At 54.0% G+C, this 18109-nt stretch overlaps 1 protein-coding gene across 1 annotated transcript; it reads right to left on the bottom strand.

Moving 5' to 3' along the window:
* Positions 1 to 15574: 15574 nt before the first annotated feature.
* VOLCADRAFT_36287 (uncharacterized protein) lies at positions 15575 to 15988 on the bottom strand (the record flags this gene model as incomplete). Its single annotated transcript, XM_002958783.1, has 1 exon — positions 15575 to 15988. A coding segment is annotated over one exon (414 nt), but the record flags the coding sequence as incomplete, so codon positions are not given.
* Positions 15989 to 18109: the final 2121 nt, after the last annotated feature.

Raw genomic sequence — 18109 nt, 5'->3', positions numbered from 1 at the left:
TTGGGTTGAATTCGTAAAGGCAGATTATGATACGCTGTCTAGTTGTCTGGCGGGGTTCGTTGTTCACCCCGGAATTCCGCGGGCCAGTTAAATTTCCATTACGCGACGATAAAGCAACTACATAATAACATTTAGAAATTCTCTTCCTGTTACGTGGCTCTTCCCGTTATGAGGTTCTTCCGGTTACGTGGCAATCAATATGTTTTACTGCTTGCCGTAGCGTGCGAAGGCCGGATGCCCGATACACATTTACTTAATCCCCTGAAGTGGCCTCCTAGAGGAGGACTCTCCCACGTTACATGGTGAGAAGTAAAGGTGCACACACGCGCAGGGCGGCGGAAATGCGCCCAGCATCACCCCAAAAAGAGAGCCCGTGCACCCTCATCTCGCATCTCGATACACCGGGTTCAAGCCACATGCCAGCCAATTGGAGCCGCCACCGGGCTCCGCCACAAAGACACGCCTCCTCCTCCTCCCCTTTCTCCCCGTTTGAACAACACGCCATGCACCTAACTCCGCCTCAAGCACAAGACTAAACAAGGTGGGATGAATGCCGATGTGAAACATCACCCTGCGAGGACGCCCCAAACGTGGCTGTTTGGCCGTACCGCAGCGCCGGGAAGAAATGGTCCCCTACACTGCCGGTCAGTTGGCTTGCGGGAGGCGAGGGCTCCAGAGAGCTCACGCGGCGGGCAGCCTGCAAATTGGGAGTTTGCTGTTGTTGCTGCTGCTGCAGTTCAAAGTTTGTTCCCGAGGGCCGCCGGCCGCCGTGGCCATCTGGGTCACCGCTGGTCGGGTCGTTTTGCGCACCCGGATGGGGGCCGCCCGCGTCATGATGGGCTGTTGCTGCCAAGCAGCCGCCTGCTGGGTCGACCAGAACAGTAGGTCGGTCCACCATCTCCAGGGCTTGAACTGCTTTCTCGAAGCAAACCGGCGCTGCGGTGAGAATTCCTCCTCGCCGCCAAAAACTGGCGTGTCCAGCAGTAGGAACGGGGTCGGCATGTGAGGCCGTGCGGAGTGCTCAGCTTACAATGATATTCGCGCGGAAGAAGGATTCGATCATTAACAGAACAATATGTGGGGACTCAGTTACCACTTTGGGCACTAGTTTCTCTCTTCTCCCGCTCTTATTTTCTCTCTTTTTTGGCTTTTAGGCGTTCAGGTCTTGCCCTTGGGCCTTCGATGGGCAGTTCTACAGGTTACGTCCTATAGGTTACGCACCCAACAATGTAACACACACGCACATTATATTGGTGCGAACAAAATCACAATATCGGTGCGACTTTGAAGAAGTTGCTATTCTTCATGTGCGTTCCACAATTTGTAACAAATTTGCATAGGGTTTCAGGGTTTTACTTCAACCTGGAGCTTTGACAAATAGCAACCAGGTTGGAGCTTCGCAGGAGTCATCAGATGGGAAGCCGAACACCCCCAGCTAACTTTCGATCCTGTTTGTCACATGAAAAGCTACTCAATGTAGGGGGGCCCCGATAACTTGTACCCGGCCTCAAATAGGCATTTCCGCCAGGCATGCGTTGTAACGACAGCAAGGCAAGCTCGCATGCAAGATTTACCGTAAATTCGCACGGAGGCTCACTTGAATTTCGATGTGGCGGGCAGCATGTCTTATAAATAGTGTTCTCGCTTTTACATTACATTACATTATAAATAGTGTACTCGCTTTATTATAATTACACAGAAGCCTGTTTGAACGCTACCTAAATAATACTTTCACAATGCGCGTACAGCTTCAGCCACGATGCGGCTTGCGGATCACAGCCCGCGCACCTAGGTGCGGTACTCCGCGACGCTGCGTTGTCAGTAAATGTAAATCGCAGCCGGAAAGCTATGCGCAGCTGGAGAGGCTGCGCCAAGATATGGAGCTGGGTTTCGAGAACCTAGCCTCCATATTTGTGCAATATGAGGAGAAGCTGCAGCAGGTGCAGGAGGTGCAGCAGCAGCTGCAGCAGGCGCAGCAGCAGCTGCAGCAGGCGCAGCAGGCGCAGCAGGCGCAGCAGGCGCAGCAGGCGCAGCAGCAGGCGCAGCAGGCGCAGCAGGCGCAGCAGCAGCTGCAGCAGCTGCAGCAGGCGCAGCAGCAGCTGCAGCAGCTGCAGCAGGCGCAGCAGCAGGCGCTGCAGAGCATCGCCGAATCGCAGAGAACAGCATCGGGTGAGCTGTCCACTTGTAAGTTTCTCCTCATCGTCCTGGCGGCGTCTAATGGAGCTTTGATAGCCACACTGGTAGGATTGTTGTATCAAATAGTAAACTCTTCGAGAGGTTGAGCTGGGATTTAGTGCAGTTTGTCTGCAGTACGTCCTAGAGCTGCTTTGTCACGTAGGGGAACTATCCAACCCATCAACCTGTGGTCGCGTGGTAGGAAGGCTTGCTGGAGATGCAAGCAGAACATTTTTGCGGTCACTGTTTTGCGATTTTCCTTTGAATTCATACTTGCATGATGTACATTTTGGGGGGATCACATAATACATGGACATGTTTGGGGAAACGAGATGTTTTGGAAATGTGCTGCTGTATAAATACGTCCTCGAACTGCTTGCCTAGGCAGCTGTGTGATACTTGCCAAACATTAGAGCTCTGCCCTTCGTTTTGGAAGTTCGCGGCAGTGAGCTGTTATGTCTACTGTTGGTGTGCTGCGTCTACCACTATGACGACGGGTGATCGCGTTAAGTCCGCGTTAGTTCGCGTAACGATGCGAATATTAGCGTTAGGTGCGAATGAGCATGCTTTTGTAACGCAAAGAGCTAACGCACAACGGCTATGGAAAAGCGGAAATCGGCCCTTAAAAAAATTATAATTTTCAGATTGTAAAGGTTCATATGGAAATAAACTTGTGTCGTTTTGGTTGACTTGAACAATTCATCCGTGCATACGTTGAAACGCGAAGCATACGCGCAGAGGGATGCAAAGATTAGGGATTGGGTTCGGGTACCGGTCAGGCAGAAATTAGGATTCGGAAAGAGGGGCAGGATTAGGATACAAAGTTGAGGCCAGGTTTAGGATGAGGACCCGAGTGTAGGAATAGGACTGGGACCCGGCCCCAGGATTAGGATTGGGACCCGGCCCTAGGATTAGGATAAATACCTATATCCAGGATTACGATTAGTACACTGGTATTGGATTAAGATTAGGGAACTGCAGTGATTGGCAATTATTAGGATACTGCTGTGTAGGAGGACTATCAAATCCCAGCCCCTCCAGCTACCGTTCAGACTGGGTTAGAAAGTTGCTATGCCATGTCATACTAAGTGATGTCGCGTGTGGTGTGTGCGCTCATCCTCCTGATCACGGAAGCCATACGCTCCAGGAGCTCCAGCCATGCTTCTGACAAGCGTCTGCTGATCAGTAAAATTGCGATAAAACAATCTGCAAGGACTGACGAAGATGGCCTAGACACGAAGAGGTATGGATGGCGTCCGCGCCTCCTCCGGAACCAACTGCACGACATTAAGGGACGCTTCCAAAGGCAGTCGAGTGGCGATAAATATGCGTCCTTGTAAGTTGTTAGTAGGTTAAATGTCGGAAACATCTTGTGCTGGATTAGCTGGCTTACGTCGCTCCGCCTCGTTGTAACATTTGTGACATCCCAACGAGAAGCGGAGCCCATGCCCTTTCAGAAACTGTATGAACACTTCTTCTACTATGCACACGTGCTAACTTTACTGGCTCAACATCATAGGTCGACATCGTTTTACGAGGCATGTCCTGCTGATTGGGTTGTACTTCATAGCTGCGAAAGCCCCTGGTATTTATGGCACTGAAGGTCTCTGCTTCGCTTTGCTAGTGTGGATGGTGATCCATTGGATCACGTCTCTTAGCTACTCCGCCCAAGGACGTGTTAGCTACTCTGCCCAAGGACGTGTTAGCTACTCCGCCCAAGGGCTTGTTGATAATTCTCGGGCTTTGTATGAATCAGTCTATTGTTATGCGCACATGTTAACATCTTTTGGCTCAACTTCATAGGTCGACATCGTTTCACGAGGCATGTCCTGCTTATTGGGTTGTGCTTCATAGCTGTGAAAGCCCCTGGTATTTATGGCATTGAAGATCTCTGGCGCGCTGCAAGTGTGAGAGGTGAACCATTGGTTCACACCTCAACGTGCATTTTATCTTCGACCGCCCCACAGTCGCATCTGTAGATGCTTGAATCAAGGTGTTTAGATGCAGTATCCCTGCTTAAACTCTTCCATATGGCACGATACCGCACAAATGGCCAGGGTGCGCAGCTTCGTCAGCCTGCTTTTTATGTTTCAAGTTTTACTTCGTTTGATCATATACCCGCTGTAAAATTGCATTGGGTTTTTTTACGCACTTGCATTGCCATCGCCTCGCGCCTGTATGGCACTGTGTGTTTCCGTGTCACGGCACCCTTCTATTAGGATTGGGACCCCCAGCCTCAGAGTTAGGATTGCGGTCCGGCCCCAGAATTAGGATTGGGACCTCCCCCCAGGATTGGGATTGGGACCCGGCCACAGGGTTAGGATTAGAACCCCGCCCCTAGGATATGGATTAGACCACCACTCTGGATTAGGAATTAGAAGTGGTCCACCCCTGTTGAGATTAGAGGAATGCTGACCGGTACCCACCCCCTGGATTAGAGGATTAGGACCACTTTGCATCCCTCTGATACGCGCATGTGTAGCAAGGCGATACGCATGCGATTCCATATTGCAATTCATGCGTGCGGGGAGACAATGCGTAAAGCATTAGGCGTCCAAACGCACATCAAACGCATTTAGTCCGCAAGGCTATTCACATGCAAATGGAAAATAAAGCATTAGGCGTCCAAACGCACGTCAAACGCATTCAGTCCGCAAGGCTATTCAGAGGTATGGCTGCGTCCCCAAGCCATGGGGACCTCTGCCGTTGGGGAGGGGCCTTTGTACCGATGCTCTCTCCCCTTGGGGAGCCTGAGAATCTCCCCAAACGATTTTTGGGCGAGGCCCCGGGCGAAGCCGAGCCCCCCGGGTCCACTGCAGTCAGTCAGTCCGTCCGTCCGTCCGTCCGTCCGTCCGTCCGTCCGTCCGTCCGTCCGTCCGTCCGTCCGTCCGTCCGTCCGTCCGTCCGTCCGTCCGTCCGTCCGTCCGTCCGTCCGTCCGTCCGTCCGTCCGTCCGTCCGTCCGTCCGTCCGTCCGTCCGTCCGTCCGTCCGTCCGTCCGTCCGTCCGTCAGTCCGTCCGTCCGTCCGTCCGTCCGTCAGTCAGTCCGTCCGTCCGTCCGTCCGTCAGTCAGTCAGTCAGTCAGTCAGTCAGTCCGTCAGTCAGTCAGTCAGTCAGTCCGTCAGTCCGTCCGTCCGTCCGTCCGTCCGTCCGTCCGTCCGTCCGTCCGTCCGTCCGTCCGTCCGTCCGTCCGTCCGTCTGTCCGTCCGTCCGTCCGTCCGTCCGTCCGTCCGTCCGTCCGTCCGTCTGTCCGTCTGTCCGTCCGTCCGTCCGTCCGTCAGTCCGTCCGTCCGTCCGTCCGTCCGTCCGTCCGTCCGTCCGTCCGTCAGTCAGTCAGTTAGTCAGTCAGTCAGTCAGTCAGTCAGTCAGTCAGTCGGTCAGTCAGTGGCTTACATATCTCGCCCCGCAAAAAATAGCGTTTGAATGCTATATCCCTTCTATATCGAAATGCCAAAGGAGGCATTCCAGATAAATCGGAGCGCGAAGATAGCTTTCCATGGCTCCGAGTTAAACATTAAACTGAAGTTACATATACCCCGCCGGCGGACGGTCCCCTGTCCGCAACGCCGTACATCCTGACCGTTCCAGCGGACGCCTAGCCACAGGCCTCACGGGGCCGGAATCTCGGAATTTGACCTCGTGAATTCCCAAGCAAATCCGGGCCAAATCCCAACGGGATTTGAGGATTTGAACCCCAAAACAATAAGCAATATAATGGTCATGCAAAGATTTCCTCGGGCTTGGCATTTGACACATTTGAGGATTTGAACCCCCCAAAACAATTATCATCATGCAACATGGCCATGCAAACAATTCCATGCGCAGCCGTTACAATATTTAAGCAGCCCCTCGCAGAAATGTGTCCGGTCGTACTCTGCCGAATAAACAGACCGTACAAAATGGCCCAAAGACAGGACCGAATTTTAACGCGCGGATGCGCGCGTGCGATTCGCAAAATGCGCGTGTACAAGTGTATATAAATTTTCTTAGAAGGAAGGCCGCGGTGCGACAGCGCGTTGCGCAGGTGGGCATGTTGGCCACAGGCGCACGCGGCATGCAGGCTGGACTATTGCGTGGCTGCTTTGCAGTAATTGAAAGCACAGAAAGCAAACAACGAAGCTTGCAAGACTGGGCGCTTGAAACGACCGCGGGAAGAGGAAGCGTTTGGCGAAGCGGCAGTTTGCGCAAGCAAACGGGCGCGGATTCGGTAGTGCAACGTATACAGCACCTTTTTCAGAGTAAAGTCAAATTACAAAGTTGCGCAAAGTATAACATACATAAACTTAATTAAACATAAGAACAGATAACAGGGTGTTTCCACTGAAAAGTTTGTTAGCGACGTTTTTGAAAATTCTCACCCGGCACCTCGCCTTTGCTCACTTTCTTTTGCAATATCGCTTATTCTATATAAATGTATGATAGAAATGAAAAGGGAATGTTGGGAGGCGAAGGAACGGCGAAGAACGTAGGGCCCATGTGGAAACAGGGGCCTTGTTAGCGGTCCAATAAGTCCATGAAAGTTATAGGACCCCCGGACCAGCCAATAAGGTCCGATAACTTTGAGCGCGAAAATTTTGTGAGCTGCTTTTTGAAATCTACTTGCACCCGGTCTTCTGTACACTTTCAGTCTACAACCCTGACTGCTTGCCGGCCTGCGTCGTTGACCGAACCGAAAATGTCGCAGAACCAGTCGCCCTCGCCGATTCCTTCTGGCAATATGCCCTCTGCTCTCCATAACCCCTTTATGGCAACGATGCAGCAGCCCCTGCAGGGCGCGCCGTCTCTTCGCTTCGACGCCGATGTCCATGCTGCCGCCCAGGCCGCTTCGCAGAGCATCACCTCCGATAACCTCGACCCTCATTTCTCCTTTACTGACTACAATATTGTCCTCGAATTAGGGTGTTTTGGCGCTAAATGACGTGCAAAAAGATGGTTTCGGGGCTACTAGTGGAAACACCATTTTGTTAGGGTTTGTTAGCGCGCCAATAACTTTTTCGCGGCTAACAAACAGACTTTTCAGTGGAAACACCCTGTAAGACGTTTAGAGCCTTGTCGGTGACATGGACGCCGCTGTTGGCTTGGAACAGCTATTTGCTGTGCATAGGGACGTGCCCGCGTTAGCCGTGTTGCAACAGCTCAGGATGGATTTCAGCCAGCAACAGCCTCAAGAGCTGCTGCACAACCACCGGGAATGTCTTCAGTTGGGCACGTGTAGTTTTGGTCGGCGGGGTCGCATTGCGCACAGAAACCAAGGTGCAGCATCTCTGTAACTTCGCCAACATATCCGGTACGCGGTGGCAGGCTTGCCGAGCACGAAATGAAGGGGGGGTCACATGTCACCATTCAACTAAGCATGCATGTGCTCGGTTGAATGCTCGGTAGCGTGCGAGTTTACCCTTATCAGGATGTTTGTTTGCATATCCCTCCAAGCGAGAGGGCTTGGACCTATGCTGATGTTCGTTCCAAGAAGTGAACTGAGGACTGATGCTACGCCAAACGCCCTGTAACTCGCTTACGCTAATCTCACATTCCAATATGCCGCTGCACTTTCCTCTCCAGCCTGGCCACATTCTCTTCCTCGCAAACGTACTTGGGCACCTTACAATCCAACACCATACGTGCTTTGGAAACGCGGGCAGCTGCTTCACAAGGACCCCCCTATTTTTCATTTAGGGGGGGTCTCAATTTATTCCAACCTAAGTAACAAAGTTGCTAGCATCGCCGTAATGTATTCCTTAAGAGTGGGGCGCTGGGGGGGNNTACACCCCCCCCAGCCCCCCCCGGATAAGTTACAACTCCCCTCATAGACCAAGAGGCACGCACTGAGTTGGCGCGTTTTCGTTCATGTGCGCACTCTTCATGCACATGCATAGATAGTTCTGGCACTGTTTGTGAACAAAAAGTAAATCCGACCAAGCAAAGGCCCAAAGCAAGCAACCGCATAGCAAATCAAAGGCCGTCACACGCCACTGCAAACCACAGCACACTAGGACTCTACCGGTTCATCATGTACCGGCCCCTGCTGCTGCTGTCCAGCCACTTCCTCAGTGCGTCACGGTATTACTAAGTTCTGTGCACTACGGAGCAATCTGGCAGCAATGGACGTTTTTGGCTGGAGGAATGAAAATGTACGGATCGGCCTCAATTTGTTCCTTATTTCCAAAGGCCAAAATGGACAATTGGACTGCGGATTGCCCCACAACTCAGATCTTAGCAGTGACAAGGGCATAGCATAGGGAGGTCGTCATCTGGTCGGCGGCTGCATTTTCGGGACGCTGCACCGTGCCGCAGATCCTGTTTTTTGGCGTGTTCAGCTGAAGCGATGCGCGATGCAAGTATACGTGACGAACCGAAATGCCCCACGCTTCGTATGAAAAAAAAGGGCAACAAACGCACAAATAGCCCTAGAAGCGAGGACTGCAGTATAGCGAAAGCACAGAAGAGCGAAATACGGACGGCGGCGAGACAAGGGCTCGGATCGGCGGCCACGGAAGCCATGGGTGACTCACCGGTCACCCTGGAGTCCCTTATGACTTTTATAAAGTCAGAATTTGAACGCTTCAACCAGAACTGGCAGCAGCAGCTGCCGGTGAAGGTGGAGCAGCTAAAGGGAGAGCTCAAGAAGGAGCTCAAAGAGGAGATCATGGGGGAGCTGCAGGTGGACCAAACAGAGAAGCTTTTCCGCCCGGGTCGGCTCTTGGTGCGGACAAAGCCTTCGCTAGTTGAGCAACTGCCGCAGAAGTTGAGGCAGTCACTCCGCGCCAGAAATCAGTACGCGGAGATAGGGGTTGACATCTCACCGCGGCTGGACACCCGGGCGGCTGCACCGACCCTAAAGCTGACGGAGGTGGGCCGCTTCAAGGGCATGGCCATGGTGGACCTCATTTTCCACGCAGATAGCCGGGGGTTCGTCATCCAAGCCCTCCTGCATCTACGGCGACAGCTGGGGGCCAACGCTAACAACTTCATCATTCAGGACTCGCTGACGAAGCGAGGCCTGGAGCTGAAGACACAGCAGACAGCCACATTCATTTGGCTACGCGACACTGAGAAACGCGACGTCCGCTGGGTACACGGTGTTGACATAGCGGTGAAGAACAACGGGACATGGCTGCCATACACTGGACCGTGGCAGCCAAGCCACGCACCGAACGGCAACGGTTCAGCAACAGGTGCAAATACAACATCGATCGGTGGTGGGACTGGAGCGAGTGGAAGTGGAGGCAGTGGGCGAGCGTGGAGAGGCAGCGACCGTGGGCGAGAGCAGGGCAGTCCCCCAGGAGGGGCACCCCCCTCCCCGGGGGGTACGACAATGGACACCGCCTAGGAGGCCAACCGGAGGTATGAACCGCTTTGTATAGTCCAATGGAATATACGTGGTGTGACTGACTGGAAACTGGAACAGCGTGAACTACTTCGACTCGCCTCGTGTTACAACATTGTTGTACTTACTGAAACGCACGGGTCACTTGTGGGTAGGCTATCTCGGCTGATACCTAATGGGTCTTGCTGCTATCTTGCTGGGAAGTCTAGAGAACGGGGGGGTGTTTGCGTTTGGGTGCATCAGCGGATCGCACATCATGTTACTCACTGCACATCGACAGACGCGCCAAGAGGCATGAACAGTGTCTGGCTGAGAATTCACGGTGAAGCCCTGAATTTTGGAGGGAATGGTTTGGTTATTGGCGCCTGCTACGCTGCACCGCTCGGATCTCGGGCTTACACAACTAATGGACGAAGACCACAGGATAGTGTAACACGACGTGTCATGGACAGGGTGCGGTCGCTGGTGAGACGATACCAGCAACCTGGGGACGAGGTTTTGTTGATGGGGGACCTTAACTCCAGGGTAGCGGAGATCCGTGAACTGCCAGATGTTGATGGGGACGCTGAGTTAGCGGATTATGTTCAGGCTGAGCTGGGGCAAGCCAACCTATTGCGTTCTATTCCGCCACGCCTTTCAGAAGACAAAACTGATAATGTGTTCGGAAGAGCCCTGGCTACCTTGTGTCAGGAAATGGAGATGGTTGTTTTGAACGGGCGGGTCCAGGGAGATTTGCAAGGGGCGTGTACTTTTTGGAGTCCGACGGGGAACGGCAGCAGCATGATTGATCTCTTCGTAGCATCACCTGCCCTTTTCTTCAAGTCGAACCAACTGCGCGTGCTAGACATTCCTGTCACACTAACCGGCGAGAGAGTTGGTAGCCTCATGAGTGACCACTGCCCAGTGTCGCTCGAGCTGGGGGTGCTGCGCGAGGGCGTCAACCCAACTAGAAGGGACAAATCTACGACACGTTTTGAGGTCCAACACAAAGGCCGGTACGAGAGCATGTTTGCTGCTGATGATGCCCCCGCTGTGCGGCGCATTTCAGATGCTGTTAGCAAACTTGGAGGCGAACTCGACAGCACCGCGTTTGTTGAAGTACTCACTCGAGCCTGTTCATCAGCGTTGGAGAGGGCTTTTTGCAAACGGTGCCCAGCACCCAAGCGTGTGAGGGAAGAAAAGGATGCGCCCTGGTGGACCCAGGAATGCGCAGCGGCACGCAGCGACATGTTGCTGCAAAAGGCACATATGAGGGCGCAGGGACTACTTGCTGATGAGCAGGCGCGGCATATCTTTACACTCCTGCGCTCTCGCTACCAGAGGATTAGGAAGGAGGCAATGGCTGCCCATCGTGTATCGCATTTTACTTCGTTTCTTGAGGAGTGCAAAGGGAATCCGCGTGCATTGTGGCGGCAACTTAACCAGGGGGCGACACCTGATTGCCCAATACGTGACGTCAACAGCTGGCGCGATTATTTTGACGCACTATACAACGACGAGATCAACACTTTTAATGAGGTTAGAGCGGATTACATGATGAACCTCGTAAATGGGTGCTCACTTACAATACCGCGCGGCTGGGCTGGTGAGAGCTGCTTAGCCCGAAATCAGAGAGTAGCTGCTGCGGCGGCCCTCAGTGCCCCGTTTACCTTGGCAGAGGTCATTGCTGCACTAAAAATGCTGGGCAACAATAAATCCCCAGGACTTGAAAGGGCCCCTGCTGAGTGCTATAAGTATGCCACTAGAAAGGTGGGCGAAAAGGAAGAGATGGTGCTTGCACCGTATTTGCTGCGTCTGTTGGAACATATCCGGTCGACTGGGGATTACCCAAGGCAGTTCGAGATATCCGCCCTCACACCCATCCGCAAGAAGGGCGACGTCATGGATCCAAAAAACTACCGGGGGCTTGCCGTCGGTGGGGCTTTGTCTAAGCTTTATGCGTTATTGCTCGACCGGAGGCTAAAAGCCTGGGGGGAACGTTGTGGTGCACGGAGCCCTTATCAGGGTGGCTTTCGGCCACGGCGCGGCACCACTCAGAATTTGTTCTTGGTGCGACACCTCACAGACCGATGCCGTAAGGATTTTGTTAACGTCCCCGGACAAGCGTTGTTTGTTTGCCAGATTGATTTTGAGAAAGCTTTTGACCGGGTTAATCGAGAGCTGCTCTGGGTTAGACTTGAGGAACGAGGAGTCACGGGCTCTGCGTTAGATGTCATCAAGCGCTGCTACAATCGGGTGGAAATGCGAGTCCAGGTTGATGGAGCAAAAGGAGAGGCGATTCCCTCCACCCAAGGGGTCAAGCAGGGTTGCCCTATGAGCCCCACGCTCTTCGTTTTTTTTGTCGAAGGTTTTGCAGATTACATCGATGCCCTAGACGTCGCACTTCCTGACGCCATGGCGGCCCATGACACCCCTAGCGTTGAAGGACGGCGAGTGCCCCTATCTCTCTATGCTGATGACTTGAGCCTCTTCGCGATGTCATTGAGACGGTTGATGAGCTTATTACGGGCACTGCGGGAGTGGTCAGAGGCTTTCGGTCTCACTGTCAACGTGCAAAAGTGTGAGTTATTGTTTTTTCACCCCAATGGTCAGGTTAGAAGGCAGGTCTATGCTCTCAGCGGATACAACCTGGTCACCATGCGTGCACTTGAAGAGGGGTTACCGATCTTCCGTCCGGTCACTTGGAAAACACGCGCCCGTTATCTGGGGCTGCACTTCGGACCAGACTCGGGTTTTGCGTCTTGCACGGATGAGCTGTTCTCGGCTGGCCAATGGGCCATGTTTGCTCTGCGCAACAAGCTGCGCCGGCAGGGTCTGCTGCTACCTAGCGTCGGCATGAAGTGTTTCAATGCGCAAGTTCGTTCTGTCTTATCATACGGCTCGCAGGTGTGGGGGGCTGACCAGGTTCTCGCGATGTTGGAAAAGGGCTATCCGGCTAACGAGGCACTGCGGTCATGCTATTTCGATGTGGCTATACGAGACCGCATGGTCAAGCTCCAAATCTTTTTCATGAAACAATTGGTAGGGACTTCTGTACCACCCCTCCAGCTTCTGTTCATGGAGCTAGGTCAGATGCCGCTACAGCTGCACTGGGCTGAATCCGTACTTCGCTTCTGGAATAGTTTGGTGGAGGACACTAGTAGCGTATACCACAGCGCCTTTCGTCAGGAAATTCGTTTGGCGTTAGTAACGAATTTACAGTTTGATGGTTGGGGATCCAAAGTCATTCGTATCCTTAACCACTTAGAGCATGACTGGGGTGAGGAGGCAGTCGGGGGAGGCATTGATATGAGGGTTAGACGTTACTCGGCTTGCAAGCTAGATGTCGAAGCGCTGATGGATACCCTTAGGACACGTGTCAACGACGACTGGGCGAATGATAGGCTAGCTGTGGACCCTAGAGTTTTCGTTACGGACGGTAGGAAGCCCGGCGTGAAGATGGGCCGCCATAAGCACTGGATGGGGCCACCGAAGCCGTACGCGGGTTATATCCCCCCGGCGCATCATCGTTCCCTAATCCGCTTTCGTTTGTGTGTCTCTGACCTGGCGGTTAACAGTGAGAGCAACAGGGCTAGGGAGCACCGCGTGTGCGCTGTGTGTCGTAGTAATGGTGCTATTGAGGATGAGAAACACTTCTTGGTAGAATGTCCGGCGATTATGTCTGCGCGTCAGAAGATCTGGGACCTCGGTGTGCCCGTCAATGCGAACATCCGTGATATCATGCAAGTGGATGATCAGCGTGGTCTTGCAAAGGCTATTTTTGAGATGTTTCGCTCCCGGCATGAGCACCTAACTACCTAACTTTCTCGGCGGTAATAGGCAATTGTGTTTCAGAGTCAAATTGACGCTGTTCTTTCCCATAAACACCCGTTTTCTTCTTGCGTAAAACTTTCCTTTTTGTTGTTTGTTTTGTTTGCTTCGCTTACTTTTTCTCTTTTTTTCTTTTCCCTATCGACGGCGCTGTCAAAGCGGTTCATGAGCCTCCGGGCAGTGTACGGGCCGAAACCTTCTTGCCACTGCCGAAATAGTTTCCGTTTTTTGGACCCTTCTGCGAAACCTGCCGGAACCTGCCGAAACCTGCCGAAACCCTGAAAATGCTGTATTTTATGACGTCCATGGTATGCAAACGTTGTTCGTGGGCCCTATGTGCCTTTACGCCTCATGGGACCTGCTCATGTGTGTCCGAAGGCACTCCGGGGCACCATAATGTTACTAATCTGCGATTAAAGCTTGAATTCACTGACATTTTTCTTATGTAACTGGCGTCTGATGTTGGGATGCGCAAAGGGAAATGTTTACATGAAGCTGCTGGTGGTTGGGGGCCGCGGAACCAGGTTGAGATCTGCCCTCCATACCACTGCTCACAGCCATCTTGGGTGCCACATGCTGGGCCCCATTCTCTAAATCTGCCTGTCGCTCCGTGCTCAACACCACCTGATACCGCACCATGTCCTAGTCGACACTAACCTTGTGCTAGATCACGGCATGCCCTGCACAGAACTGGTACCTAACCAAAGATAACCCTCAAACATCTAATACTGGCATACACACATGCAAGCAAGCTCTAGGGCTTCTAATACAAAATGTACAGCTATTTACATTGGGTATGAACCCAGATTCCGTTGCCAGCCACCGCCAGCCACCGCTGGTACCTAACCAAAGATAACCCTCAAACATCTAATACTGGCATACACACATGCAAGCAAGCTCCAGGGCTTATAATACAAAATGTACAGCTATTTACATTGGGTATGAACCCAGATTCCGTTGCCAGCCACCGCCAGCCACCGCTGGTACCTAACCAAAGGTAACCCTCAAACATCTAATACTGGCATACACACATGCAAGCAAGCTCTAGGGCTTATAATACAAAATGTACAGCTATTTACATTGGGTATGAACCCAGATTCCGTTGCCAGCCACCCGCTTCGCTCACAGCACGCCGTACGCCATCAGGAGAGCGTCCTCATCGAAGTTGGTGTCATTGTCACGGGCCAATCCGCGCGAGGGGGGCGCTGGCAGCTGTGTTGGCGCGAGCGGGTCGAGGGACTCATCGATGCCATAGATGGCCTCCATCATCAGGGCCGAGAACATGCTGCCCTGGTTGCGGAGCAGCTGCACCTCCGCCGCCATGTCCGCCTGAACCGCCTGGCCAATGGCACCGAGGTGCGCAATCACGTCCTCTGCGATGGCAGACTCATCCTCGCCGTCCCAGAAGTCAGCGTTGATCTCCGAGCCGCCAGTCGCCGGAGGTGCTGGCTGGCCTGCCGCCTTGACTGCCGTCCTGGTAACTCGCCTGTTAGCTGCGGCCTGCGGCTCCAGGCCCTGACCCGGTTGAGTGGCGGATGGGCCCGGACCCGCGTTCGCGGTCTGGGGGTTGGCAGCAGGCTGGCCAGGGGTGACCGGCTCCTTGATATCGAGGTTGGAGATGGTGGGGACCTCCAAGGCCGACGCCTTCGCGTTGTTGGCGGACTTGTCGCTGGCCTGGCTGTCATACCACGTCTTGATCGTGGTCATCTTCTTGACGGTCTCGTCCTTGAACCTGTTGGACCGCTTGTCCTGGAACCAGCCCATGATGCTGAATGTGCGCTCCACGCTGGCCGCATGCGGGACAATGTCCAGGATGGTCAGGGCAACCTGGGCAATCATGTCCGCGGAGGGCAGGGGCAGCATCGAAAGCCACCACAGGCGGAGGTCATCGAAGGAGCTGCCGTTGGGGGGCAGGTTGAACGGCTCCTGACGTGCGTTGTACACAACCAGCTGGGACACCAGGCGGTCGTTGCTCTGCTGGCCGTGGCCGCGGCGCTTAGAGATTTCGATGGCCTGCTTGAACAGTGGCTTCACGGAGGCCTTCGGGTCGATCAGCCCGCGGTACCGTGGGTCCAGGAACAGGGCCAGGCGGCACAGGGGCCAGTCCATCTCGCGCACCCGCAGGTTGAACGCGCTGCACACGTGCATGGCGACGTCTGCAGCAGAGGGAAGATTAGAAACAGGGTTTTACGGTTTAGAGTTATGTTAAACAGTCCAACATCAAACATTCGTCCAACTATCAACATTCGGCCAACAATCCCTCTCCCCAACCCCCGGGCAATCCCTTTCCCCAACCCCCGGGCAATCCCTTTCCCCAACCCCCGGGCAATCCCTTTCCCCAACCCCCGGGCAATCCCTTTCCCCAACCCCCGGGCAATCCCTTTCCCCAACCCTCGGGCAATCCCTTTCCCCAACCCCCGGGCAATCCCTTTCCCCAACCCTCGGGCAATCCCTTTCCCCAACCCTCGGGCAATCCCTTTCCCCAACCCCCGGGCAATCCCTTTCCCCAACCCCCGGGCAATCCCTTTCCCCAACCCCCGGGCAATCCCTTTCCCCAACCCCCGGGCAATCCCTTTCCCCAACCCCCGGGCAATCCCTTTCCCCAACCCTCGGGCAATCCCTTTCCCCAACCCCCGGGCAATCCCTTTCCCCAACCCCCGGGCAATCCCTTTCCCCAACCCCCATGAGCCTACCGTTGCTGAGCTTTGGGGCGATGGCAATCAGCTTCTGCCGCAGCCACGCCCAGTACCGGGTGATGTCGCCAAGGGTGGTCTTCTCCCGCTGCACCGCCATGATCACACTTGCAAAGTAACCAAGGAGCATGACCACGGTCTCCAGGTTGAACCACCACACCCGGTCCTCGACAATGGCCTTCACCTCCGGCCCAGTTTTGGAGGCCGTGAGGAGGGTGGGGTTGCTGCGGTTGACATCGATAATGGGGTGCTCGTTGCGCAGGACAGACTCAGCGCACGAGTGCACGGATGTGAACCGTGTCTTGTTGGTCGTCTCCAGCCCCCGAGTCACGTCCATCTTGGCGGCCGCAGCCCGGAGCAGGGCCAGGGTCTGGTGTGAAGCCTTAAAGAAGGTGACAACACGCTGGGCCTTTGACAGAATGTCCTTGAACCAATCGTGAGCGGCGATGGAACCCATGGCCAGGTAAAACGCGTGCATGAAGCACCTGTCATGTGGAACGGTCACAGTTGCCTTCCTTAGACAATGACAATGATATCGGTAAGGTTGCAGCCAAGGCGACTCGGCTGTGCATTTGAAACACAACCCGAATCTACCAAGGCCACCAACACTCATAGCCCTAAGACTCACCGCACGGGGATGATGTGCGTGAACCCTGGAGTGCGGGCAACCTGGTTCCGTGCGTTCCGGACAGCTGCTGTGTCATCCGTGACCAAGCCCGCCACCTTGCTTGAGCCGACGGCCGTGATGAACTCTATGAAGAGCTCTGTGGGTTAGCACAGCGGGATCAGGTATGGGCGGGGCGCGGGGGATAAATCAAGGTAACATAAGGAAGGTGGAGTGGTGCCGTGGGTTGAAGTACAGGCTGCCGTCATTATCTGAAACCCCTTAAGATCCGTTCAGAACCTAACCACAATTAGCTAACCACTTAATGCTTACGCGCCAGGAAATCGGCAGTGTGCTTCTCCACCGTAACCTCGCGCGAGTCGAAGAGTACTGAGCTCCGATCTGAGGAGAAGGTGATGACCACACTGTAGATGGACTGGCCCCGCGGGTCAGTCCATCCATCGATGACCGCTGTCACAGCCGCCTCAGTCTGGATTCGCTTCTCAACCAAGCTCTTGATGTACAAGTACTCCTTGTCCAGCAGCTCGCAGCGCATCGCCCGTGCGCCTAATGGGGGTAAGGGCAGGGGGGAGAGGGAGGGGTATGGTGGTAGGTGCACCAAATGATAACCCTCAACTTAGCGCGATAGAACAGGACACTTGCTCGCTGGCACCAGTCCAGGCCGCACTTCTGTCTGCCAGTCCAGGAACATCGGCTTGTCTGCGACATTGAAGGGGATGCCGCAGACGACGAAGGCGCGAAGCTGCTTGGTGTGCATGCGCGCCTTGACGTCAGGTGGAACGCGTGCCGTGTCGAAGTGCTGCTTCAGCGTTGTCTGGCAGTCCTTGCGTGTCAAGGTGCGAGTCGAGGCGCTGCAGGCGCCCTTGGTCACTAATGCCTGCAGCTCGTGCCGGACCTCAGGCGGGACGGGTCCCGCGCACTTTTGCGCGATATGGACGCGCATCTCCTGAAGGCGCCCTTGCTTGGACTCGGTCCGGCAGTACTTGCAGATGATAGTCCAGTTCTTACACTTTGCATTATATTTTTTCTTCTCAAAGTGAGCCCAAACGGTCTGATCAGCGGTCCTTCCGCCCTTGTTTTTGACCGAATCTGTGTCTACACTGACAACGGAAGTTGTCTGAGACATTGATAAGATAAACTAAACATTCGCAGAGTTTCGCAGCCTTGCACAACGCGCCTACACTTTGAAACTATTCAAATTAGGTTCCGCCGTACGGCGCTAGCCGAAAGGGGCCGAAACTAGTTTCGGCATTTCTGCAGAACCAGGACCTCTTCGCCGAAATCGCCGAAACTAGTTTCGGCAGGTTTCCGTTTCGGCAGGTTTCCGTTTCGGCCCGAACACTGCCTCCGGGTTCGTTTGGGCCGTACGAGCTCGCTGAAGCTTGTAACATCCATCCATCCATCCATCCAAAATGGCCTCTTTATTCCTTAAAAGGAATATATTACTTTAAAAAAAACACTGCGCATGCCTTCAAACATTTAGT

The sequence above is a fragment of the Volvox carteri genome, assembly GCF_000143455.1.
Source record: "Volvox carteri f. nagariensis unplaced genomic scaffold VOLCAscaffold_107, whole genome shotgun sequence".
Lineage (NCBI taxonomy): Eukaryota > Viridiplantae > Chlorophyta > Chlorophyceae > Chlamydomonadales > Volvocaceae > Volvox > Volvox carteri.
This window is presented reverse-complemented; position numbering and strand designations above follow the sequence as displayed.